This window comes from Oryza brachyantha, chromosome 6 (genome assembly GCF_000231095.2).
Source record: "Oryza brachyantha chromosome 6, ObraRS2, whole genome shotgun sequence".
Taxonomy (NCBI): domain Eukaryota; kingdom Viridiplantae; phylum Streptophyta; class Magnoliopsida; order Poales; family Poaceae; genus Oryza; species Oryza brachyantha.
Window position 1 is genome coordinate 316,888 of NC_023168.2, and position 27,718 is coordinate 344,605.

Below are 27,718 nucleotides of genomic sequence, written 5' to 3' on the forward strand. Positions count from 1 at the left end.
GTGGCCATGATCGAGATGGCCGGAGTCATGGAGATTGATTGATTGATTATGTCATCATATAATAGATCGCCATGTTCCTTTCTCCTAACTATAGCATCAATCCAGTCGCCAACGCTCCTGGTGCCATCAGTCTGACCATCAGAACTACTACTACTGCATTAGAAATCAATCCATCGTTTGTTTAGCTGTTTAGGCATACATTGATGATTAAGAGATCATAATCACACATGGGTATGAAATGGACACCGGCTCTAAAAAATTATGAAAAGGAATTGAAACCAGTATACGTAAGGTTCGGTTAGTTCTCTCTATATATTTATAGAAAAACCAGTCGATATTTTTGACGAGTGGGTTCCTCGTACTTTACGACGGGAGGTAGTTAGGATATATTATTAATTATTTTATAGGTCTAATAAATATATCAAGTATAAATTATAAGATGTTTATTTGTTCTGTTTTTTTTCTTACGAACATGATCCACCGTGCATGGCAGCGATGGATTCTTTTGGTTTTTAAAGGTGGAGTGTTTTCTTTTTCTTTTCAAATTTTGTCACTGTGGTAGAGATCTACGTGCAAGGGAAGATGGAGGTCGGACGACTATGATGTGTTTTTAAATAGTAGAAACAGTTTTCTCAAATAGTGTAAGGGTACTTTGAATGAAAAAAATAGAGAAATAGAAGAAATATAGGATTCTGATAGGGATGCATTTGTTAAACAGAGGATTACAAAACACAGGAAAAACGTTATAATGGCCGTTTGATTGGATCACAGAAAAAGTATAGGAATTTGAGGAGAGATAAAGACTTAAAGGATTCTTTCCATGAGGTTTTACCTCTTGTTAAATTTTCTCCAAAAATTATATGGGAAGAGGTATCCTATAGGAATTTCATAGGGTTCATTCATTTGATTCAAAGAGTTTTGTAGCAAAAATTCCTATAGGAATAAAATCCTTTAAAATTCCAATGAATTTTCTTTGAATCAAAGGGGGCCTAAATTTTAGAAACAAAATCAAATTATATTTATATATAGTACTACTGTACAACTTTCTTTTTATATTTTAATGATTATATTTTGGTAACATATAATTAAATATAAGTGATATTTTACCATACTTGTCCTACTATCAATATATATTAATTCAAATATATTTGTACCTTACCCTCCAACTACTTACCTACCATCCTAGTCATAATCATGTCTTATTTAATAAATGTTATCCCAATAGTTTCTCTCTAACCTTGACTTCTAGGGAAAAAAAAACCATAATTCCTTAACTATAGCAAAAACTAAGGGACATCACAGAGAAATTAGAATCCATTTAGTTTTGTTTTCATAAATACGGTTTATATTATATATACCAGTATATAATATAGACAAACAATGTATATTCAGAGAGCGACTCTCATGACTCATGTTCAAACACTCTAAATTATTATTTCTTAAAAATATAATAACAGAGATACTCTAAGAAAAGAATATATGTGGCTCCAAATCCAGGCATATTTGAGTCATTTATAATTAAGAAATACTCCTACTAAGGATAGGAGGGTGCAGTAGCAAAAGCAATAGCGGCAGGGGTGCGATTGGTGGGAAATACATTCCATTTCCATATGTATGACAAGTGTTTCCATTCTAGCTTGGGATGCTTTCCTTTCCAAGCAAAATCCGGTGACCCAATTCTAGAATGGAGTAGATTGATAGTAGTACTGTAGTTGGCAAACCCCAAATCCAATCCTCTTCAACTCACAATCATCGCCGCCTTCACCGCATCCATCCGGCCGCCGTCTCTTCTTCCTCCACATCCCTATATACAGTAGTACGACTTCGCCGCAGCTAGCTGATCAGATCTATAGTATATATCCCATGGAGGCGGCGGCGGCGACGGAGGGTGGTGGACAGCAGAGGCGCGGCGGTCGGCGCGAAGTGCGGCGGATCGAGGACGCGACGAGCCGGCAGGTGACGTTCTCGAAGCGGCGCAAGGGGCTGCTGAAGAAGGCGTCGGAGCTGTCGGTGCTGTGCGACGCCGAGGTGGCGCTGCTCGTCTTCTCCCCCCGCGGCCGCTTCTTCCACTTCGCCTCCGCTCCATCGTACCGTACCTAACTAGCTATTTCCTCCTCCTTCCCTCTCCATCTATGCCCTAATTCCTTCCTCTTGCATCAATGGCGTCGGATTTTGCTCTTTTACTTGCTTAATAATTAGATCGATCTGCTCTGGATTTCACCTGCCTGGATTTAATTAGGACGGGAGTCACGAGCCACTACATGAAATATACTGTTCCTGCGTGCGTGCTACCTATACTCTTTGATCAAGATTGATTTGATAGATCGATCTGTTGCATCTTCTACTTCCCTTTACCTTGCTCTCCCTGCAAATCCGTCGTACCTCTAGCTAGCAGTACATGCAATCTACAGATCCCATCCAGCTGCTGCTAATACTGTATCCTAGTATTATGTATTGAATTGATTGATTTGTGATTGATTTTTATATCACACCTTTGCCTTTTGAATTAACACACCGCATTACCACATATGTGCACACATTATTTTTTTTCTGTTTTATATATATACCCATGGACCATATATACATAATACTACATCCTTTTTGGTGGCAAGAGAAAAAAAATAAATCTAATTTCCTGTTTTACCATCATAATTGTGTGAACAAAATTTCCAGCATATAACATGTTTATGGTCATAATGTTTCACAAAGCCTTATCCTTAACAACCAAACTGCATTGCTGTTGATGTCAAAACACAAGTATAGGGATCACACAAAGCATATAGACAATCGAAGGAAACTAAAACCCATAGAAATTAATTTCTGACAGCCATAAGTAGTTGTCACAATATAAGTTCGAATTGGCATTAGGGCCCAAGCATTGTACTTCCATGTTAACTCTTTTATGTGACTAATAACATACATGAACCCATTGCATGGAGGGTTCTAGGGGCATATATAGGATGTTCTAAATAGTATCATAGCACAACACCTTGCTACAGGCTAGCCACAACCCACCAATATATTCTTGTAAGCCGTTCTGGGCACAGAGATAGCCGGTGTTATTTTTAGGAGCATTTTTACTATCCTTAAAAATGTACCACTGTTTTCTATGTAAAATTTGGTATCTTAGGTACTAGAATATACCAAATTTTTTAGGTACCAAGAGATACTAAATTTTACATAGAAAAGAGTGGTACCTCATGGTACCTCCTTAAGGATAGGATAAAAGCTCTTACAAAATAGTACTGTAGTGACACTCCATCTGGTCATAAATATTTGATGTTATAAGGGCAAGTTTTTGTCAACTTTTAAAATTCTAACTATCACTTCATATTATAATATATTTATGCAATCTAATAAGTTTATTTGTGATATTATTTTCAAAGGCAATATTGTAAACATATTTTTTAAAAAAACTAACATTTGAGAAATTATTGACTGTCGAAGTTTCAAAAGTTTGAACAAATTAACCTTGTCCCAAGCACAAAATATCTATGATGGGAAGAGGTATCAAATTAATTTATGTCTTAAATTATTCATATCAGTGATCATATAAATTAAATAGTAATGGTGGATCCTGATTCATCAGCTATAATGCTTTCTAGAATTAACGGATATCCATTTGCTAGTTATGTTTGTGTTGAGAATGGTCAGTTTCATATATATAATGGTATATGTTCTTGCTTAAATCAATATTGTTTTTACTTATATATCATAATGGTATTCTTGCTAGGTGCTTCCTCCGTCCGAAATAAGTTTATATTTAGTCTTGGGTGTTCAAGGAGGAGGGAAAAAAGACCAACTTATCATTCATTAGTAAGAATTTAGTATTGGTAGGCGGGGATAGGAATAGGTAAATGACATTGAAGAAAAAAAAAACTCTGATTAAACTATCAAGGGTAGATAAGGTGATAGAAGGGCATTTATAATGCAACGAAAATGAGTTGGCATATGGAATGAAATGTGATGCGTCAATCGAGTAAATACAGAAAACAGAAAAGAAAACCATGATTTATATGATGCATGGTTTCTGCACAATATCCAACACACAATGGGACACAATTAACATTAATTTCAAGTATAAATGGATAGTGTTGGTATTAGAAAAGTGATATGCCTACTAATGTTTTTTATGAAGTGGAGCATATGAAAATCATAACTGGTATTTTGCATAGTCATTGTCTGTTATGAACTAATTTCGGGGCAAATGGTAAAGACTAGAAAAACAAAGCTATTTTAGAGGAGTACAAACTATGTACGAGTATATGATAGTATACTGTTCCTATTTTAGTGAAAACATTGCATTCTAATATCTAGTAATTAATTGCGTTGTTTGGCTAGCTAGTTAAGAAATGATTTGCAACTTCCGACTTATTTGTCCCACAAAATCCTGACAATCTGTGATCGATCTTATTTACCGACCTGCAAATTATGTACATGTGTAAACAATCAATAATGTACATCCTATCTGAATTTTATTTCCATGTAATAACTATTTTTGGTAACTCCGAATTTTTGGTATACTGTTCCTATCTGAAGTTTGTGTTGAGAACGGTCGTGATGAGGGTGATATCCATAAAATTAAGAGAAAATCTACTCCATACCATTAAATTTGTATTGAATCAACGATCTGCCATTAACTTTGTCGAGTTCTAAGATATACACTCGGTTAGCAGTTTTCTCTACAATATACCCTTGAATCCTATGCATTTATAATAAATATTCAAAATGCCCTTGGGACATACAAGATTAACTATTAATTTATCATGTTAGAAGATCAAGAAAATTATGAAGATTTTTGCCTAGCATCTTAACAAATTATTATAGTTTATTATAGTTTGTGGGTATCTTTTAAGATTATTTTTCATATTTTATCTTTTAGAAAAATATTTTCTTGATCTTAAAACATACCCACAAACTATAATGATTTGTTAGGATGCTAGAAATTTTTTTTCATAATTTTCTCGATCTTTTAAAATGATAAATTAATAGTCAATCTTTGTATGTCTAAGGGGCATTTTGGTACAAATGTATAGGATCCAAGGGTATATATCTACTAACCGAGGGTATATCTTAGAACTCGACAAAGTCAATGGCTGATCGTTGAATCGATGCAAACTCAATAGTATGGAGTAGATTTTCTCTAAAATTAAATTTATTTCTGAATCTTGTTTCCATGTACTAAATATTTTTAGCAACTATGAATTTTTCAGTCTGGAGGAGACAATCGACCGCTACATTAGCCACAGCCAAGAGACACCTGCGAACAAGAAGCCTAAAGAACTAATTACTGCGCAGGTCTTTGCATTGTGAATACGTTCTAACTAAAGGCCTCGTCGTCGTCGTCGTCGATCAGCCATCATATTGTGCAACTTCCATTAATTCTTTCTGTACTGCTACTGCATGCATGTACAGAACATGGAATCCCGAGCTGAAACCTTAGCAATGGAGATTGACACAGTCGAGGCCTACACAAGGTAATTAATAGGACTAACAGCATGTAAAATGTTAAGTAATCATCCAGGCTGGCGATTATTATACTATGTGCTTACTATGGTGAGAAATTCACGTGACTAAATGAACATGATTTTAATTTCGCGTAGGAAGATGCAGGGAGAAGATCTGGAATCATGCTCGTTGCAAGAACTGAATGACCTGGAGATGCAGCTGGAGAAGAGCCTAAGCAGCATCCGTGTACACAAGGCAAGCAAATGGCCAAGTCAAGAGTGCATTAATCTATTTTATTGTGATTTTGCCTCTCTGCTGCATCCTGCATGTATTTTGATTAGATTTTACATAGCATTTTAATTTCTTCTTGTCCATCAATGTCGCAGCAAAAGAAGATGATGGATAAGATTTTACAGCTTCAACAACAGGTATATTTATGTCTCTGAATAATTACTCTTCTGGACGATTCGCACTACTAATGGTTATAAATAAGTGTGGGGCTCATTTTTTTTGGCTTTCTCCAGTAAAAAAAAAATCAAATGTCATATTTGCAAACTAAAAATAATTAATTTTTATATATGTGATCTTAGCGATCTAAATGTAAAGGTTTAGGAATAAACTATAACTCCAAAATTAACTCTAAATTTAAGGTCAAAAATTTAAATTTAGCTTATATAAGTAAAAGGATTAGATGGAAACACTTGTTTTCCTCAAGTCTGTTCCTGCAGTATATGCATATCGAAGTAAAAAAAATGTTGATCATATATAGCACCACCAAACTTTATCATAGATCATCCTTGACTGATGTTTTTAAGCATTCAGGAGAAGATTCTCTTGGAGCAAAACGCCCAGCTACTCCGCAAGCAGCAGGTATCATAAAAAAACTCAGCGACCTCAGCCTATTTTACTGCACCTACAGGATTGAACTGTCATTTGTGTCACTGACACTGGGGCCAATGATGTTGATTTCCATTTTATACATCAATGCCAGTTGTATTGAAATTCAGAAGAAGAAAAAGAAATCCTCCGTCGATCTTTGATAATTAATTAATTAATTATGCTGTATATGTTGCATTTTGGTGTTTGCATTAATTGTATGATGATGGTGACTCTCAATTGCTTGTTGTTAATCCTTGTTGTTTGTGGAGTGCAAGGCGCAACATGATCCAGGTGCAGCTCCAGAGCGCGAGCTGAACTACCAGGATATTGACGTTGACACTGAGCTGGTCATTGGAAGACGGTGAAAATATTCAGATTTTACAGAAAGAAACGGTGACGATCAACTTGTTAGACTCTCAGCGAGTTATACTCAATTTGTTTGTAGCCAGCTTCTTATTTAATTGTCCTGCATTAATATATATTATAACACAATCATATCTAATCTTGGTCTGACGAGAAGATATATGGGGTGGCTATACATATATAATACATACACATCATTACATTCAGGCTTTGGTGTTGTGTTTGACCAACAGACATGCTCTGCAGTTCGTATCGTATATACATAAATCGATCAAATTTAATAATCGTATCAATTATCTATGTGATGAACTGATGATATATAAATGTCCATCCTTGGAAAGAAAATGTCGGTTAAGCTAGTTGGTAGCACGAACTGCATAGTCCAGACAGATATACGTACTTGTGAGAAAACCAAACTTTGTTTCAGGTATATTTACTGAATAAGGGCAGCCGAGATCAAGTATACATCACTTCAATACACCAATTCTGAAAAAAGAAAATAAATGTTCTTGGCAGATGATGGATTGGCACCAACATTGAACTAGAAATGCATCCTGTCGTCCTATGAAGGAAAAAAAGAAAACACCGAAGAAGAAGAAGAGCAACAGAGTCCATCCATGAACATGAACCAAAGATAAGATGCATGATGTACAGAATGCATTGCGTAGCAGAGCAAGGAGGCAAGGCAGGGAACAATTTAATTGTTAACAAAAACAAAATGAAGAGAGAAATTAGACACAAAATATGTGTGTTTCTTAGTAGAAGTTGTTTGATCCCTGGTAGCAGAGGCCGGTGGTCCACCAGGGCGGGATGGCGTCGTCGACGACGATGGTCTGCTGCGGCGAGCTGTAGGTGGTGAGCTTGACGGAGAGGCCCACCGAGTTGTCCAGCGCCGCGAACACCTGGTACGTGATCCCCCAGTTGTGCGCCGCCTGGATCCACGCCGAGCCGCCGGAGCGCTTCACGGAGAGCGAGGAGACGTCGCCGGCGCCGCCGACGTTCATGACGTAGAGCAGCAGCCAGTAGTGGTTCCCATGAAGGCAGAACCTGACGCCGCCCGTCCGCTGGCACGGCACGCGGCGGTACTGGACGGGCACGATCCCGGCGACCCTCTGCGCCAGCTTGAGGAAGGACGGCGGCGCCATGTCGAAGTGGTGGCGCGGCGGGTTGCACCACCCGCCGTTGTCGTTGGGGAGGTCCCAGTTGGGAGGGCACAGGTTGGTCCCCGTGAGGACCACCGACGGCGACCCCGGGTTGCACCACGGCGACTTGACGCACCGCAGCTCGTAGCACTGCCCGCAGCCGTTGCCGGTCACGAACAGCGGCGTGCTCAGCGCCGCCGTGTTCGTCGAGAAGAGCGACAGGATGTCGTTGGACGTGTACCCGCACGCGCCACCTATCATATATTCATATATCATTAACACGATGTCGTAGTGATGCGAAGTAACTAAGTACGTAGGCATGGCCGGCGGGCGTACCGAAGTCGTCGCCGATGCCGGAGGAGGCGCCGTAGAAGGTGGCGGAGCCGTCCTGCCAGTCCGACGTCTTGTACGGCGTGACGGCGCCAGGCGCCGGCTGCGGGTCTTTCCAGTACAGGTCAGTGGCAAAGCCCGCGGCGGCGAGCTGCGCCGCCGCCGCCACCGCCAAGGCGGCGAGGAAGATGGCCGGAGCCGGATTCGCGCTGGCCATTGTCGTCCGTCGACGATGGATGGGTGCAAGCTAGCTAGGCGTACGTGATATATAGCATCGCATGGCTTGATGTTGGTTGGCGCCACGTTAATTAATCAATCATCCAAAAAATGGACGACGACGAACCTTGCTGGTTGAGCGCACGATTAATTTCTGACGATTTTTCGATACGTGTGTGTGACTACCCACAGCATGCTCGCCACGTTTATATAAGTATATATTAACTCGGATTATTGATTAATTCTCTCTCAGAAGAACATACCCAACTTTAGTATACTATACTATATTTCTTTATGGATGTACTGTCGGTCGGCATATATATATAACGTTAATTACTCCCTCTGTTTCTTAAACAATTTTGACTTACTTTCTCGTTAAAAAATTGACCATTAATCACTCTTAAATTGTTAGACCAGATTGAACAAAAGTTTAACACTTGTATTTAAGTCATACCACGCTTTAATATCATGTTATTATTTCTGATGTTTACAAGTACTCAAGAAAAAGAAAGATAAGTGATTAAAGTTCGATTGCCAATGCTAGTATCTAATATCAATATTGAGTATATAACAGCGCGCAAGCCCAAGCCTGGAGCAGGTCAATCAATCAAACCAGATGGGCTTAAACTCACAGAACGGGCCGAACCACTACAACACAAAGGGCAAAAAAAAAAAAAGAACTTTCATCTGTCTGGGCTTGGCCAGCCCACTAAAATATCCTATACGGAATATTTGATTTCAACCAATTTATCCCACCTGCATAACGCATCACGATATATAAACCCCAAATTAAATAAATAATACTGTGGATTGAAACATAACATACATAAATAATTACTATAATAACACCTAAAACTTGTATACTCAGCACCTCCAATAACTATATATGTGAGCATATCTCTAGAATCTAACAAAGTTAACATAGGCATATCGCTATTGATGGACACTATCGGTTACCACTCAAATAATAATAGTTAGCCTTAAAATACGATGGAAACACCTATACAATTTCGAATATTTAAACTTAGATGAATATATTTCACCACACATAAAGGTTAATTAACCAGCTCAGCTACGCTCAGTTTGGAAATTGAATTCTCTTATGTCCCCATATAAAAATATAATATTTCTCTTGCAAATAAATACACAAATGTGCTAAATTATTCGTAGCTAAAAAGAATATCTAGAGTGTTGTGTTGGTGGGTAAAGAATCTACCGTCACTTCCAACTCACATATTTAGAGAATATAACAAATAGTACGTACGTTAAGAGATAAAGATACCGGGCGGTGGAGAATTTTTTTTTGTTTTCTTTTTCTTTTGCAAATTTTTAATATATAGGATCCTAGCTCGTTCAAAAATAAAATGAAAATACATGGACATATCTAGAGGATGCAGGTCCCACAGTGCTCTATACAGAAGAAAAAAATTATTTATTAACATACGCAGAAATGAACTTTTGATCATTTTCTTAATTTTATATGTATGTATTGTATGTTATATTTATGTTAATTAGAAAAATATGTAAGTTAGATTAGATACGAAAATGCTGCTAATTTGTGCGGGTTGGTGCGACTCCCTCCGTCGTCGTATGTGGTCCGCTCTAATCTTTCCCATCCATATACACATGCATATATGTACGCATCAACATATATTATTAATATATCATCCGTCATATTTAAATTAAAATAAATGATATAGTACTAGAAAATTCTAGGAGTACCTAATAACTGATTGCATGGAGTACTTAAAATGAAATTAAGTACTAAAATCTATATATCTCTAAGCCTTAATTTGGCCAGTTTTAAGTTCATGCATGTTGCAGGAAGCAGGCATGTATGCTATATCTAGCCTAGCCCTTGATTATATAAGGCAAGCAGGCATTAATTGAAACACGGTAATTAAGGATTTTGGGGTCGTTGAGTTGGAGAGACTTGATTGGAATATGTACATTTTGCAGGCTGGCTGGGGTACTAGGGAAGGGAGCGAGCTAGCTGATGTACGTTGAGCAAAATTATTATTATTATGTGGGTGGCAGTTAGTAAGTTGCTGGCGGAGAAGCGGTTCCTTAATTTATCTGTTTCAAAAATATATGCATTTCTAAAATCTACCCTCTCTGTTTCATAACGTAAAATGTTTAACTTTTTTCTTAACCATTTGTCTTATTTAAAAAATTATGAAAATATCATTTATTTTGCTTATTACTTACTTTATTATCAAAAGAACTTTAAACATGAATTGTCATTTTTTATATTTGTACTAATTTTTTTAATAAGACGAATGGTTAAACATTGCAAAAAAAAATCAAACATCTTATATTATGCAATGGATGTAGTATATCTTATGCCACATCGTAAATATATATTCTTATCACTACACACTCACAATACAATTCGATTATAATTTAAATAATTTCTTCCCATCTTACTGATTGATAAATAGTCACCCTAAATCTATTTAAGTACCATTAATTAAAGTATTTTCTTTTTAATCTTAATCTATGTTAAGTGATGCAAAAATAGTTATATTTTAGAATAGGCAGTGTAGGTGGCAGTGTGAGCGTTGGTGCAACCAGGAAGAAAATGAAACATGCATGGTAGGAGAGTGAGATAGCGGCAATACATGGAACAGGGACCAAAGTAGCTAGGAGGACACAACAAAGAAAGGCCATCAAACCCAGTTGATGCCTAAGAGGGCATTGATATGAGAGGCAAATGCAATTTTCACATTTGAAAACTTATTTTATAAATAAATCCATAAGAAAAATCTATTAAAAAATGTGTACCTTTTTGAACGCGCCATCCGTTGTTGTATAGATGTTGGCGTCGTCCTTCGGTCACATAAGGATGTCATAATGACTTGGAGAACGGCGTCAATGACGTTGGCGTGATAAAAAAGTTTATTTGTGCAATAAGTTTTTTTAGAAGTTTATTTATAAAATAAGTTTTTTAAAAAACCAAAATGTCAAAATTCCAGTGAGAGACAAGCTAGCAAAAGGAAGCTAGGGAAGAAGCTATCTAAAAAGACAAAGCTAATTTAAGTAATATATATATATATATATATATATATATAATTTGCATGGATGTAACACAATTGACCAAGTAAATTAACACCATATATTTTTACTTGTGCTTATACTTATAAGGCCAAAATTTTTTTTCTCAACCTAAAATTTAGAGTTTATTTTATGATTTTTTTTATCATATTTTATTTTTTAGCCTTGGTTTTAGATAACTAATTATATATATATATAGGTTTTATTTAAAAATTATCTTTTATTTTTAAATATGCCGTTCGAATTTTTTATATAAATATTTAGACGATCACCCCTTAAACCGGTAGTACGTGCAACATACATATGCATGCAATCGTGGCTGAATGAAAACCTCTCGTGATCAAACCCCCTGCATCCACTCAAGTCTTAGAAGTTGTGTATATATTGATTCGCTAGCAGCGACAGCGACTCGTACGTGCAATTAATCTGCCTACTGTAGTATATACTGTACCTGATATGACATGGTAAAAACAATGTGAGAGATCGATCGACGTGGCAAATGGCAAATACGGTAACAGTGCTCTTACTGTAGCGGCTATACCGTCGACTACATAGTAACTTATTTTTCGTTTTACCGTGTTTAACGTTTGACCATTCGTTTTATTTGAAAATTTTGTAAAACAACTTAAAAAATTAGTCGTATAAAGTACTATTCATATTTTATCAAAATATTAATCGCAAAAAAATTTCAAATAAAACGAATGATTAAACGTTAAACACGAAAAAACAAAAAATGAGATTATTATGGGACGGAAATAATAATTAGCAAATGTATAATTAACTAGCACAAGGAACTGAAAAATACTACTCACTACACAGGTTATGATCGAATTGAAAGGAGTACATGCACGTCTGCATCAAACAATGGACTAATATCAGGCACGTGCACATTTCATATGTACTACTTTGTTAGTGTTCGCGGAGTAGCCCAGATAATTTAGCTTCCTCAATTTTTCGCGCGCATGTTTCCCGAACGGCTAAACGATGTATTTTTTAAAAAAATTTTCTATAGAAAAGTTGTTTTAAAAAATCATATTAATCTATTTCATATTTTTTTAATAATTAATAATTAATTAATCATGTACTAATCTATTACTCTGTTTTTTCTGCGAGGTAGGTTAACTTGCCCCACACCTCCCAAACGCAGCCTTAGCTAACTAGATCCTCTGTTTTTCTACGAACAAAAGTAAATATATTACATAAAAGAGTAAAATACATCGCCGATCCTTAAACTTGTGACGTAGTACCATTTAGGCCCATAACTTAGAAAGTGTATGTTTGAGTCTATGAACTCGTTTTAATGTCTAAAATTATGGACTTGGATGGTATATTAAAACGAGTTCATAGACCTGGATGGTACATTTAAAACAGGTAAAACAATTAAAGCAAGAAAGCTGGTTAACAACCAATTAACAAAGGATGATCGAAATGTGATGTGTCACAAAGCTAGCAACCATGGAGATCGACAGTGCTATAGTACATTTAGATTGTAGATGCTATATTTTGTACAGTACAGTAAAGTGGCACGATTGGGACACATCCATCTATGTGATTTTCTACATGTGTGTGTGTGCGTGGGCCCCATCAAAGGCCCAATTTTGCCACATGCTAAATTATATTTATATATATATATATATATATAACTAATATGTGCATCCCACATAGAATAAGTTATTCTATGCCCCCCCTCATAAGGTTCAAACCCTCTCCCACCCCCCTTTCAAAGGTCTAAAACCCCTCTTCTAGCCTGGTCAAAGCTAAATCTCGTCTGTCAAACCCGTAATTTGACCTTTCTCCACACCTCACCTTTGCCAACTCCCGTCTATCTAAAAAGTGCAGTAACATGATGGTAAAAATACAGTAACATGCCTTATAAAATACAGTAACAGTGTCAAAATATAGTCATGACGGATCTAGTTTTTTAAATCACATTTTTTTAACCAATGTGGTGAAAACGGTTTTGAAAAATAATATAAAACACATGAGATATTGCTCTCTAAAGATTGAAAATACAATATTTTTAGCTATCTCACATGCATTAGCAATACTGTAGCAACAATATATAGTCATGATGTTACTGTACTTCTATCGTGATGTTACTGTATTTCTATCATAACGTTCCTGCAACTGTACAACACACACGTTACTGCACGTATATCGCGATGTTACTGCACTTATATCACGACGTTACTGTAATTGTGCAGTAACAATACACATATTTTGTAGCAACGTAGCATTATTACTGCATAGAAGACACATCATTACTGCACTTATAGATATTTCTTATGATTTTGAACTTTAAACAATTTTATCTTTCACCACGTATATTATTTTTTAAGAACTTTTGTACCATATTGTTTGAAAAAATTGTTCTAAAAAAGTAGATCCCTCATAGGTATGTTTTGACGTTGTTACTGTAAATTAGTCGTCATGTTACTATATTTTTGTCATCGTGTTACTACAGAATTCCTGTGAGACAAGATGTGAGCTTAGATAGACATGAGGGGAGGGCCATAAAGGAGTTGACCCACCGGGTTAATCCCTTGACCAGCCTTTAAATGAGGTGTAGGGTGGTTTTTGATCCTTAGGATGAAGGGTAGGAGGTGGGATGGGCCTTACGAGACCTTGAAAGGGAGGGGTGTAGAATAACTTATACTAGGGGTACGTGTATTAGTTTTGTGATATATATATATATATATATATATATATATATATATATATATATATATATATATATATACCCACACACTAGTCACATGTCCGTGCTAACGGTGTCATTTAATAAATTCAAACATTTCTAGACTAATTATCGTGATTCCAATCATTTCAATAAATATAGAACCAATTATATATTTAGTTAAGGAATCAAATCAATTCAAAATTTAAAAATTAATTATCGAAGTGACAAAGAAAATCTTTTAATATCTTTTTAGCCTATACTAAAGTACCCACGGCTACTTATAGTATTTTAGAACGGTGGGGAGTATAGTTAAGTATATTATCGGACGAGCAAGAAATGCAGGTGGGAGCAGCAGCAGGCAGGCAGGTCTTTTCATCAGTACCAATCATCGTACAACCATGCATGGGGCCTTTGATGTGCCTAGCTCCAACTAACTTGTGCTCCTCTCCACAATTATATATATATATATATATATAGTACTGCCTGGATTTGATTATTTTAATTGATAGTATCATTACATATATATATATATGAAAGTGAAAATGAGCATGCAGTAAATTAATTAATTAATCTCTCTGGATACGAAGGTCCAATTTAATACTCCGTATATATGTTGGACAGGAAAAGTTCAGCTACGTACTTACTTCCTTCGTCCCAAAACGAACCATTTTTTCACTTTTTACCTATAATATTTGACTATTCGTCTTATTTAAGAAATTTTTACGATTAACATTTTTGTTTTATTAGATGATAAATTATAAATAGTACTTAACGTGTGACTATTTATTTTTAATTTTTTAAAAAATTTTAAATAAGACGAATGATCAACGTTGGACACGAGAACTGAAAATTTGGTTTATCGTGGGTGGGACGGAGGGAGTAATTTGGTGCTGATAGATTAAACCAAGGAAAGAAATTAGAACATCTAACAATTAGGGATTGAGCAGGTAGAGTATCGCTTGAACTTATCGATCTTACGTACTTAGTACTAGATCCATAATTTTCATAAGTCCATCAACGTTTACTGCCACGTACGGGCTGGAGAGCTTACACACAAAATTTTGACACTATTATATATTTCTTTTTGTGTTGAAAGTTCGTATATTTGTGCCCATTTATATACATATATCCATTGGATTGGAATGAGAACCAATTATTAACAAAATACTCACTCTGTCCCTAAATGTTTGACGCCACTGACTTTTTTTTACACGTTTGACCATTCGTCTCATTTAATTTTTTTTGTAAAATATGTAAATATATATATATATGCATAAAAGTATACTTAACAATAAACGAAATGATATAAAAATAATTATTAATTATATAAACGTTTTAAATAAGACAAATGGTCAAACGTGCATAAAAAAGATGACGAGAGAAATGGCGTCACATTCGAAGCTTTGGACCACCAAAAGCAAGTAGCTCGGAGGGAGAACAGGCCCACTCAGAGATGGATGTAGAAAGCGAATAAATTCAGTGGAAGTTATGTGCTGCACAATAAACAGAGCTAGATCAACCTAGCTGATAATCAACCATACTTTATTTTTAGTAATTGTTAGATGTTGAGCGAATTTAAACCATGGAAATTTGCATTACTTTCAATTTCTTCATGCATATATATATATATAGGAGTAGCACATGATATCAGAAAAAGAGAAAGGGATATATATAGAGAGAGAGAGAGACACACACGCATGTACAGCTGCTACATACTGTTCGATACAATTAATTTTACTATATAAATTAACCATATTTCACGTGTCTTAATTTGTGTATGAGTGGCAGCTAGACTATTAAATATTCTTGCTGCCTTGAGATCACTCTCTCCCCTTAATTACTCCAAAATCCAAATCATGATGGAGATTTGTTTGTGTGGGAGAGAGAGAGGACCACTTCCAACCTCTACTGCTCCATATATATATTTCTTGGCGTCGACCCATATATACTTTTCTCAATATTTACTCTCCATCTCTCTCACACAAAAAAGAGACCAGCTGATACCACAACTAAACCTGCAATCAATAATCATATCGATCGAAAAAGAAGAAAAAAAAACAAAATAAGAGATGAAGGCCGGATTTCATGGCAAGCAATGAGATCTGACGAACCTAGCTAGTACTAGCATATATAATGATGCAAGCAAGCTATAGCTAGCTAACTAACTAGCTCGATCGATTTAATTAGATTAGTTTGTTGGTGAGGATCGATATATAGCAGGGCTGAGCATGCATATATATGAAGATCGATCGATATATGATGTCGATGCATATCGATAATCGTCCATCCATATTAATTCAATACACCACATGTACATGCATGTATATCAGGCCAACTCCACCCTAGCTAACTCTCTAATTAAGAGGCCCTGAAAATAGCAAATATATATATAGATACCCATATCTCAATTGAGTTGTGTACACTGATCTATATATCTATCTATTCCTAACTAACTAGCCTCCCATGCACCCAACATACATATCGTTTAATTAGCAGCTGCTAGCTAGTTTGGTAGCTTAATTGTTAACTGCATGCATGTATCTTAACTAGCTAGCTAGCTAGCTTGCATATATATATAGAGTTGGTTGCATGGTAAAGAATAATGTCATGCGATCGATGCACTCTCATGGTAATTAGTAGACATTATTTGCAGGTTAATTAGTTAGTTAGCAAGCAGCAGCAACAGCAGGAGCAGGAGCAGGTGATCATCATCTCTGATCGATCGAGTGGCAATTAATTAAAGCACATACGTACATATATTTTTCATCACTTTCACACATATATACCACCAGCACCAGCTTGCTTCTGCGCGCAGCCTCACTCTGCTGGAGAGGGAGGCGCCGCCGCCGCCGACGACGACAACCACAACAAATTTGCACGCGCGCGCACCGATGATGGCCCAGCACCACCTCTTCGACTTCTCCTCTCCCCCAAACGCCGCCGCCGCCGCCATGACGACGGCCTCCTCCTTCGACCACGCCGCGCTCCTCTCCCTCCACGACGACCACCACCACCACCACCTGCGTGGAGGAGGAGGAGGAGGAGGAGGAGGAGGGGTGCCGTCTCCGTGGTCGCAGCAGCAGGTCTCCCTCTCCCTGTACAACGCTGCCGTCACCACCACCGGAGGGTCGACATCGCCGCCGTTGACTGGCCACCACCATCAGCAGCTGGCGGCGGCACCGGCGGCCATGCAGCAGCCATTCCACCTGAGGGGGTCCAAGTACCTGGGGCCAGTGAAGGAGATGCTCGCCGAGTTCTGCAGCCTCGAGGCTGAGGTGCACGCCATGGATGGCGCCAAGAGAGCTCCCAAGATTGGCAAGTGGGACGACGTGGAGCGGTCGTCGTCGTCTAGCCCGTGGGGCAACCTGTCCCTCAGCTCCATGGACCTCCTGGATCTTGAGAGGAGGAAGGCCAGGATCTTGTCCATGGTTGAAGAGGTAATTATTTAAGTAATTAATATTACTGTAATAGCTGCATCTCTATCCCTTTCCTCCATTTTTGTTTCACTTCACTGCTACTAAAAGTACTGTCCTAGTAGTTTACTACATACATACATACATACATACATACATACATATATATATATATATATATATATATATATATATATATATATATATATATATATATATATATATATATATATATATATATATATATATATATATATATATGTTGTTCCTTTCTCTTGACCGAAATCTTCATTTGCTCCTTCACTGCCCTAGCTGGCTAATTTTATCTTTTCCATGCAAGTATTTATATATGAGTTTTTTTCCATCCTGAAAGAGATACCATGAGTTACCACTCTTTTCTATGTAAAATTTGGTGTCTTCTAGTATCTAAGGTATCCAGAGATACTAAATTTTACATAGAAAACAGTGGTACCTCTTGATATCTTCTCAAGAATAGTAAAATTGTTCTTTATATATACAGTTAGTATACTTCCTGGGTTAATCATGCTCTACCACTCTATCTCTCTGTCCTTTGTTTCTGCTCCCAACTTTTGAGGTACAGACTAATTAAACTCTGTTTATTGTTCTTCAATTCTTTGAGTTGAGCAAGCTCAAAGACCTTGAGAGAGAGAGAGCAAGCTCAAGATACTAGTTAAGCTGTGTGGAGAGTAGTAGTCACACGCCTGCAGGATTAAATTGATGGAAGGAATAAGTACATGAATGTCGACATTAGCAACAGTGGGAGCTAGCTAGTGATATGTAGCACCACACCACACCATCCCAAAATATGTGGATTGTATATGTCCTGCATATAGCTTTCCCAGGCTTCTGTTTTCAGTCCTATATATGCGTCACCTTTTCAGGCTCACCCGACACATCTTTTTTAGGGTAACACATCAATAAAAGTAGATCAATTTTATGGTAGTTGAGAATGTTATAATACTTGAGTAGGTATTGAAAGGTACTAAAAGTTTAGTGTAAAATTTGATATCTCATATATACTAAAATTTTGGAACCTCTCAGTCCTACTCAAGTACTATAAAAATTAAAAATTGAGAACGATTAAGAGGTAACTACAAGCTAGGGGAAGAAAGGAAGGCGCTAATTAATTAAGAGATAGCATACTCTCAAATTATTGTTGAATAAGATAGAATGTAGAAATCTTGGCAAAAAGAATCAAGTTCAAATTCAATACACTCAATGAGAAACAAAATAAACACATTTGGTTATATATGATCGAGTAGTACTCGAATGTGCAGGAAGAATTATTTAATTTCGCATGTTTAGTGGTATATAAGTATATAACATTGTAACCTATATATGTACTAAATTTTTTCCACATTTTTTCTTACTGTTTTTATGACATGCAATAGATATAAGGGCAAGCATATTGATTATGATATAAACTACCACCTCCTTAATTTTTGGGTCATAAGATGTTTTGGCTTTTCCAGCTTCATATGTATATAGAATTAAATCTGGACACACACACATATATATATAAAATAAGAGCATTTTTCTCATCCATAAGGAGGTACGCTATTTTGTATGTAAAATTTGATACCTTCTAGTATATAAGGTATTAAGAGGTACCAAATTTTATATAGCAAAATTGCTCATAAAATAAATATACATTGATTTATGTATGAATATAGTTATAGACATAAAAATATTTTATAAGCTGAAATGGAGAGCTAGACTAATTGACATTGACTGTTGTTATAAATGTGGCGATATATATGCATGACAATGGAATGATGGAAGGTGGACAGACGTTACCGGCGATACCGGGAGCAGATGAGGGCGGTGGAGGTGTCGTTCGAGGCGGTGGCCGGCGGCGGGGCGGCGCAGGTGTACACGAAGCTGGCGATGCGAGCCATGTCACGACACTTCCGGTGCCTAAGGGACGCGCTGGTGGGGCAGGTTCGCGCGCTGAGGAAGGTGATGGGGGACTCCGCCGGCGGCGGTGCAGGTGCGGCGGCGCCCGGCGCCACCAAGGGCGAGACGCCTCGGCTGCGGGTGCTGGACCAGTGCCTGAGGCAGCAGAGGTCGTTCCAGCAGTCCGGCGCCATCGACAACTTCCCGTGGCGCCCGCAGCGTGGCCTGCCGGAGCGTGCCGTCGCCCTCCTCCGTGCCTGGCTCTTCGACCACTTCCTCCATCCGTATGTAATATTATTATTATCTATTCCAACACTTTTTTGGTTATGTCTAGATTCATGTATGTATATTTGTTTCTCCCAAATTTGGCGTATAATTCTCCTAATGGATTTTTTCAAATACTATAACTGCACACGTACGTACGCAGGTATCCTAATGATGTGGACAAGCACATTTTGGCGCGCCAAACAGGCTTGTCAAGAAGCCAGGTACGTGACTAGCTTGATTGGAAAGAAAATATCATTCACTTGTGTATACTATAGTTCTTATATATACAAGATTATATATGTGTGTTTGCTGTGTACATATATAGGTTTCGAATTGGTTCATAAATGCAAGGGTGAGGCTATGGAAGCCAATGATAGAAGACATGTACAAGGAAGAAACGAAGCCGGCCGAGGAATCACATCATACTGCCAACAACAACAACAACAATAAACTAAACCCTAGCGGCGGAGGAGCGGGCAACAAACAGCAGCATCGAGATGACAAATTTTACACAACGGCAACACCATCGTCGACAGTAGCAACCAGCTTAGCAGGAGAAAGCAGCTATCATCACCTTCGCAGCAGCGCAAACGCTAACTCATCATCGTTGATCTCTGCAGCAGCGTCCATGGATGACGGCAGCCGCCACCAGCTGTTCGGCCATAGCTATTCTTCAGCTTCAGGCTTGCATGGCGGCGCGGTGTCGCTTACTCTAGGGCTCCAGCAGCAGCAGCCATTCGCGGCGATGTCGATGATGCAGCAGCAGCAGTCGTTCATGGTGGAAGCGGCGGAGGAGGAAGACGAGGAAATCGTGCTTCCTTACAGGAACCTCATGGAGTCTCAGCTGCTTCATGATTTTGCAGGTTAGCTAGCTAGCTAGGCCCCAGCTAAGCTAGCACCTAGGTGATCTCATAGTTATAAATTTAATTAATTATGGAGATTGAGCTCAAAATATTTCATTAATGAGATGGAGGGGTAATTAAACATTACATTATTGTTTTTCATGACCAAATTGTTTAGACTAAGGTGTACCACTACCAGTATTAATTTATCAGATACACTAGCTCTATATATATATATATATATATAAACATGGTTATAAGGGCATAAATATATTTGATTGTTTTATTACATTTTAAAACCATAAGTCTAAGCACTCTGCTCTTGAGACTAACGCATTTATTTATGTCAGAGAGAGCTATCATATCAAATCTGAGTTGTTATATATATTCTAGCAATTTGCCAGTGTACATGTTGCAACGGAATTTTGAAGTCTCTAGCTATTCTCTCTCTCTTTTTTTTTTTTTTGCTGAATAGCTGAACAAATTAAGGGTAAAACCGTATGGCATGTGCTCACTGTTTTATAAAGTTTGAAAAATAGGATTTAAAACAATGTTATAAGAAATTCATATATATTTATAATTTTATATAGAGGGGGTTTTTTTGCAAGTCGTACGTACCATTAAAAGCCCAAGAACCATGTCGCTCTATGGAATTGTTATGTTCCTTTACGTAGAACACACCTTAAGGCTATGATTTTTTTTAACGGATAAATGGATAAATAGATAAATACACACGCTAATTAGCCACCTTAGAAAATATTATTGTGTTTAAAGCATGCCCGCCGTTTGGATCCAATTTAAACCAAGCTTAAGAGTTACAAGTGCAGATTCTAGATAAAGTGTGTGTTATGAGCCGATAAACAACATGTGAACATACTTAATTTTGCAGCCTCATCTTTTCGTTTCTGCTTATGCTTATAAACCAAAATTTGACTTATCAACTTTAAATTTAGAGTTGATTTTAAGTTTTTTTATCGTAAGCCTTTGCTTTTAGATCAGTAAAAACATGTATATAAAAGTTTTATTCACAAATTAGTTTTTATTTAAAAATATATTATTTGACTTTTTTCATGGTCGCCCTCTTAATTATTGGGTTGATGCTATATGTCGTAACGGTCAGATACCTCATGTAATTTATATTATTTGTTCATGGTGATTGGTTTGTAAAAGCCAGTCAGCAAATACCCCTTTTAAAGTGGTTTTATCAATAACCATGATTAGTTATCGCTCAATTACCAATAAAAACAGCTGTAATTTGGATAAATATTCAGTTAAAAATAAAAACCTACTACTCCGTCTAAAAAAAAGAAGATTTATGGGTTTTGTAGTTCGGGCGTTTGACCATCTGTCTTATTTAAAAAATTTATTAAAAAACTGAAAAAAATTAGTTACACGTAAAATACTATTGATGTTTTATCATGTAGTAACAATAAAAATATTAATCATAAAAAAATTTCAAATAAGACGAAGAGTCAAAAATTCTATCCAAAAACTCAGAAATTCGTTTATTTTGGGACGGAGGTCGTACTTTGGATAAAGTTTAGCAAACAGTTTAAGTTTTAGTTAGCATAATTTACACTTGGCCAGTTTATATGTTTTCTTTATTCGTATCAATTCCACAAAGTTTATGGTCATTAGCACTGTATTTGTCAATCCTATGGATGATTACCTAACAGAGAGTTTTTTTTTCATCCTTAGGAGGTATCATTGTTTTTTATATAAAATTTGGTATTTTTTAGTACCTAAGATACCAAGAGATATCAAATTTTACATAGAAATGATGGTAACTCTTAGTACCTACTTAAGAATGATGAAATTGCTCCGTAACAAAAACCTCTTATCTCTACACGACGAAAACACAAAACATGATTAATATATTCAAAATTGCGTAACAAGAGCGACAGCAGCAGCAGATGGAGGCAGGGTTAAGTGGGCCAAATCGGAGCACCAGCCTCCCCTCCAGAACGAATTCAAGCCTCCAACTTAAGCTAGGATTTGTTCGTTTGTATGGGCCCAACAAAAAATAGTCGGATGTTCCAGCCCATGAGAAATATTCATATATTTAAGCCCACAGATTCCCCTTTAGACTAGCTTATTAGTCAACACTGTGGTGGCCTCAAAAGCCCAATGTTTCTTCTCTATCACAGAAAAACAGGAATTTTTTGAATTTGAATTTTATTTATTAAATAATTTACAAAATTATTTTTTACTTTAAAAATTCACAAATATAACCTCCTGCCTTCCTCCCACAAGGCGGAATGCCTATGTGGCAGACGGTGGGTCGGTCGGCATGGACAAGTGATGACGATGACTGGCGATATTTTTATTTAGATCATTGCCTCCCTCCCTCTGTAAGAACGGCAAGGCACAAACTATAAAATTGTCACGTGAAAATTTTCGATTAAACAGCGGTTTAATGCATATATGTATAATGTATGTAATTGTTTAATTATAAGTACTAATTTGGCTCAGTGGTCACCGTCCCTCTCTTGTAGACCAGATATCACTATAATCACTAAAATTCGATGAAGCATACATATGCATGTAGAAAAAACAAAGCAGAGGAATTTATATTCATATATATATATATATATAAGGAGGTTAGCGTAGTAGTAAGCAATGTATGTGTATCCTTCTTCATAATAGAATTTCACTGCTATATAGGTCCCACTCATAAACTCACATATTAGTAGATTTAATGATAGTACCATAAGCAACTTAGTAAATTTGATCGATCTGATCAAGCTGCTGCGTGGTGGGTAATGGCGCGTGGTCATTGAAGTGGGTGAAGAAGGAAGGGCCGTTGGTGATGAAGTTGTAGTTGAGCTCGCCGGGCCTGGCCGTCTTCTGCCACATCTGGTCCTCGATCATGTCGTCGGTCAGCCCGAACTCCCGCAGCTCCTCCACCGAGTGGTGCACCAGCAGGCTGTACCGCCCCCCCGACCCCGTCTGCATCACCACCGCGCCGCCATTGGCCAGGTTGTTCAGCCCCTCGAACTGCCTCACCGTCCACTTGTACCACCGCATCAGGAACACCCGCAGCGTCAGCCCGTGCGACACCAGCACCACGTTCATCTCCGGGTTCCGCTCCCCGGGCGGCTGGAACCTCCCGATGTCGATGTCCGCGCGCAGCGTCTCCCGGAACCCCGTGATGCGGTCGTACACGTCCGCCGCCGACTCGCCGTTCGGGAACCGGTAGAAGAAGCGGCCGTACCGGCGGCGTATCTCCTTCTCCACGCGCATCTTCTCCCGGTCCTGGAAGTTGCCGAAGTCCTGCTCCCGCAGCCGCGGCTCCTCCCGCACGCCGGCGATGCGCTGCGCCTCGAACGCGCGCCCCAGCCCGCGCAGCGTCTCCAGCGTGCGCCGGTAGGGGGACACGTAGAAGTACACCTTCCAGTCGTCGCCAGCGCCGGCGCCGGTGCTGACGAGGCGGCGGAGGCTGCGGCCGCAGTCCTCGGCGTGGCGCCAGCCCCGCGGCGTGAGGCCGATGCGCGGGTCGGGGACGCGCGTGTAGGCGGCCTCGTCGACGTTGCCCTCGCTCTCGCCGTGGCGGACGAGCACGATGCGGCGCGGGCGCGGCGGGGGCGGGTAGTGCTGCGTGTGCGGCAGGTAGCTGCTGGCGCCGTAGGGCGTGACGAGCTCCGGGAAGCGCTGCGCCTGGTCCTGCTCGCCGTCGTAGGTGGGCCGCCGGCTGCGCGGGACGCCCAGCGTGTCCTCGCAGCACCGCACCACCTGCACGCGCGCGCGCTGCCGGAGCGGCCGCGGCGCCGCCGGGCACCTCGTCGCACTTGCCATATATACCTAATCCGATATCTAGATTAGGTTAGATGGATGGATAGGCCCGCCGGATAGCTACTACACTACTCTTCTTCTTCTTGTCTAGTTGTGTGTATGTGTGTGAGTTCATTCTCACTTGCTATCACCACTCTCGTGCATCTTGGTCTACTAGCTTGGTTTGTTCATCCTCATCGTATCGACAACTGAATGCAAATTAAGAAAAGAATTCGATTGATTGTTCAAAAGCAGTAAATACTACTCCATATATTAAACAGTTTGGCTAGAATTTGCACAGATTAAATTGATTAAAGAGGGAGGTACGAATGGTATATGCTCTCAGATGAGCATCACACGTAGCTGGGCTCAAGGACAAAATGGCAATTAGAATAGGCAGTGAAGGTGAGAGACGGCGAGGGCTACGTGCTGCGCGTAACAACAAAGCTGCAATTGGATATTTCTAACCACTGGACACGCGCGCCTACGGTACCCGCCGATACGATTTTCTTTCCCCTTTTCCTTTTCATCCATGTCCTTTTCGTTTCCAAAGCTTAAATTTTTCAATCGTTAATTTTGGGTATTTTTACTAAATTTTATTTTCAACGTTAATAATAATAACAAGGATCATTGTTTGATTTATAAGTAATTCTTGATGAACTCAAGTTCTAAATGAAACCTATATAATAAGGCACTTTTACGGTGCCCTCTACTCTACTATTAGTGGTAGTAGAGTAGCATGACTAAAATCTAACCGTTGATTTAATGGGACATTTTAGTTTTTTTTATTAATGACTAATCCATGTTGGTAGGGGTATTTTTGGTTTTAAGCTCGCCTAACATGCGGCAACGACGGGGCGAGAGGCCGGTGCGGCATCATGATGAATGATTAACTGCCGATTACCACAGATTTGTTTATATATAGTTGCATTGGATAACCAATTGCAAATTTGTATTCCTAATTAGCAAGGATGTTACTCTATTGTTCAGTAGATCGATAAGTCTATTGCTGATGGTTGGTTGATTAAGAAAATTTCTAGCGGAGAAAAGTGATTCTTTGAATCTTAATACTGTTAAAATATACTAAAATCACATATCTAAATAAAACCACACATATTTAGCTAATCCACCGAGGCAAGAATTGAAAAAAGTGTTTCTAGTTGTCGTCTCCATCTGAATTCATGTTGTTGTCATTCGTTGCGCTGAACCAACAGCCTGATGCAAAGAATGCGAGTCTGCACGGGCTGTAGCAGACCATCAGAGGCACCACCTCCTATGACCATTTTCCATTGCACATGCCAATCCGAGGATATTTTTTCCTGTAAATTAGGGTTCTAGCCAACGCAAGAACTGAAGAACGATCAGGCATGTCAAACAAGGAACAGGCACAAATTACTAATATGACCACGTGGACACATCCAATATTGCCCTCCTAATATTCCTATTACCTAATACTACCACAGGAAGTATAAATAATCTCATCCATTGGATGCGTACGATTGGATGGCTAATATGCAATCAGGGGTACATTAAAAATTTCCATATAATAATATTTCAGGCACGGATTAGAAGACGACGACTCAGCTTTTTTACTGCTTGCATCCATGAGGATTGGGCCGGCTATCCCGTAGAATATCAGTTCGGCCCATTATCACTTTCACTTCCCTCACTGGCTGTGTGTTCGTCACACCTCTGAAATTCTCATCGGCAACGGAGTCTGTCAGTCTGTGTTTCTCCGTTCAATTTATCAGCTACCTCTTTTCTACTACTGTGTTACACATACACAGTGAATCATCAGAGATACTCTTTTTAGAGTATATTATTCATTCCAAGAGCAAATAGCAATTTATTAATGTAATGCTACTAGTCAGACAGGGATATCCCCACCCCCAAACAGACTAGTTACAATATACTGTGGACAGTAGCAACATTCTTCTTATGAATTTGCTCACCATACATAAACACATACATATAGGAGTATCAAAAATTTTCTATATTTACTCGACCCGATCTAAACTTGCCTATCATCTTCTTTTCTTTTTTTCTTTCCCTGTGAATTTTCAATCTCTCTCTCTCTCTCTTGGACAGCAGAACATCACTGATGCAGATCAGAACAAAGTAGTTCGTTTGGAGAGGAGAGGCAGCCTGAGAATAAATAGATGGAGCCAAGCCAAACCAAACCCAAAAACCCAATTCATTCCAAACTTTTGGAATTCAAAACCCATTTGAATTCCCTTCAAAACACACACCATCAGAAAAAGAGATCAGTGGTGTGGTTAGCTTTGCTTGGCTTGCCACTTCAGTTGAGCTTTCTTCCATAAAACCCAACAGAAAGCAAAGCACAGATTTCCAAAGAGACGGCCTTCTTCTCTTCAGTTTGTTCGTAGGGAGGGACTTTTGCGAAATGGACCATAACCTTTTCCTTATTTCTTCTGTGGACGGACGGATGGCTGTTTTGCAAACCAATATTTATGCAGAAAACACCCTGAGGTTGGTCGGAATGTATAGGAAGGTCCTGTGGCTACGACGCCGGCAGCGGCAGGGGCAGGAGCACGGGCGGAGGCAGCAGCGGCGAGCGGCAGAGCGGGCAGGTGCGGTGGCCTTGGGCGGCCCAGGCGTCGAGGCAGGCGCGGTGGAAGACGTGGCGGCAGCGGTGGGCGCGGCGCACCTCGGCGGCGGCGTGGAAGTCGCGGAGGCAGACGGCGCAGGTGGTGGCGTGGTGGGGGTGGGGCGGGGGGAGCGCGTCGAAGCGCAGCGCGGGGGAGTGGTCGTCGAGGGCATTGCTGTGGTCGGCGTCGAGGGGCTGGGGCGAGTCGTGGACGTCGTCGGCCCCGGCGAGGCGGAGCAGGCAGGAGGAGAGGCGGCGGAGGTGGGTGAGCAGGAAGAGGAGGTAGAGCAGCAGCCTCGGCACGCCGGAGTAGCCCCCCACGGGGAACCCCATTCTTCTTGTCTATAGGCAGCTAGCTAGCTCGAGAGAGAGAGAGAGTGCAATGAATTGTGGAAGAATGCAATGCTTGCTTCAGTGAGTGAGTGAGTGAGCGAGCTGATTAAGCTGTAGTGTAATCTGCAACTCCTCCTCTCGATCTCTGCCCTTTAAATGGGAAAAAAAAGAGAGAGAGAAGAAGAAGCAGCAATTAAGAGAGAGAGAGAGGAGAAGCAGTTGATTTGCAGGTAGGATGATGACAGAGATCATGTACAGTATTTACATAGCTTAGCTAGCAGCAACCTGATTGATTAATTATTAATGGAGGTACACGTACAGTACCGTCTTTTTTCCTCTCCCTTAACTTTGAGCTGATCGAGCTGCTCGCTTAATATACATACATACATACACACGCGTATATAAATTAATGCAGACAGACAGATAGTGTTGATGGTGGGATCTAGTGTGGATCA

General features: G+C 39.1%; 5 protein-coding genes across 6 annotated transcripts; 2 read left to right on the forward strand and 3 right to left on the reverse strand.

The window, feature by feature from the left end:
* The first annotated feature begins 1,598 nt into the window (after positions 1–1,598).
* LOC107304411 (MADS-box transcription factor 50-like) lies at positions 1,599–6,928 on the forward strand. 2 transcript variants are annotated; one of them, XM_015838458.2, is made up of 7 exons: positions 1,599–2,087; positions 5,214–5,298; positions 5,416–5,477; positions 5,604–5,703; positions 5,835–5,876; positions 6,271–6,318; positions 6,597–6,928. In XM_015838458.2, the coding sequence occupies exons 1-7, from the start codon at positions 1,864–1,866 to the stop codon at positions 6,690–6,692; spliced, it is 657 nt and encodes a 218-aa protein (XP_015693944.1). In that variant the 5' UTR covers positions 1,599–1,863; the 3' UTR covers positions 6,693–6,928. The 2 variants fall into 2 exon arrangements, with proteins under 2 accessions (XP_015693944.1, XP_015693945.1); XM_015838459.2 differs by having other exon boundaries at positions 6,603–6,928.
* A 517-nt stretch (positions 6,929–7,445) lies between these two features.
* LOC102699789 (expansin-A17) lies at positions 7,446–8,379 on the reverse strand. Its single transcript, XM_006655631.2, has 2 exons — positions 8,169–8,379; positions 7,446–8,086 (listed from the first exon to the last, which is right to left on the reverse strand). The coding sequence occupies exons 1-2, from the start codon at positions 8,377–8,379 to the stop codon at positions 7,446–7,448; spliced, it is 852 nt and encodes a 283-aa protein (XP_006655694.2).
* Positions 8,380–16,909: 8,530 nt separating this feature from the next.
* On the forward strand, positions 16,910–20,713 carry LOC102715215 (homeobox protein BEL1 homolog). Its single transcript, XM_040525606.1, has 4 exons — positions 16,910–17,549; positions 19,329–19,726; positions 19,870–19,930; positions 20,035–20,713. Exons 1-4 carry the CDS (start codon positions 17,004–17,006, stop codon positions 20,575–20,577), a joined length of 1,548 nt encoding a protein of 515 aa, XP_040381540.1. The 5' UTR covers positions 16,910–17,003; the 3' UTR covers positions 20,578–20,713.
* A 2,394-nt stretch (positions 20,714–23,107) lies between these two features.
* On the reverse strand, positions 23,108–24,642 carry LOC102715489 (phosphoglycerate mutase-like protein AT74H). Its single transcript, XM_015838491.2, has one exon. The coding sequence runs from the start codon at positions 24,344–24,346 to the stop codon at positions 23,270–23,272; it is 1,077 nt and encodes a 358-aa protein (XP_015693977.2). The 5' UTR covers positions 24,347–24,642; the 3' UTR covers positions 23,108–23,269.
* Positions 24,643–26,113: 1,471 nt separating this feature from the next.
* On the reverse strand, positions 26,114–27,559 carry LOC102716047 (brassinosteroid-responsive RING protein 1-like). Its single transcript, XM_040525150.1, has one exon. It carries the CDS (start codon positions 27,261–27,263, stop codon positions 26,844–26,846), a length of 420 nt encoding a protein of 139 aa, XP_040381084.1. The 5' UTR covers positions 27,264–27,559; the 3' UTR covers positions 26,114–26,843.
* Between the last annotated feature and the right edge of the window lie 159 nt (positions 27,560–27,718).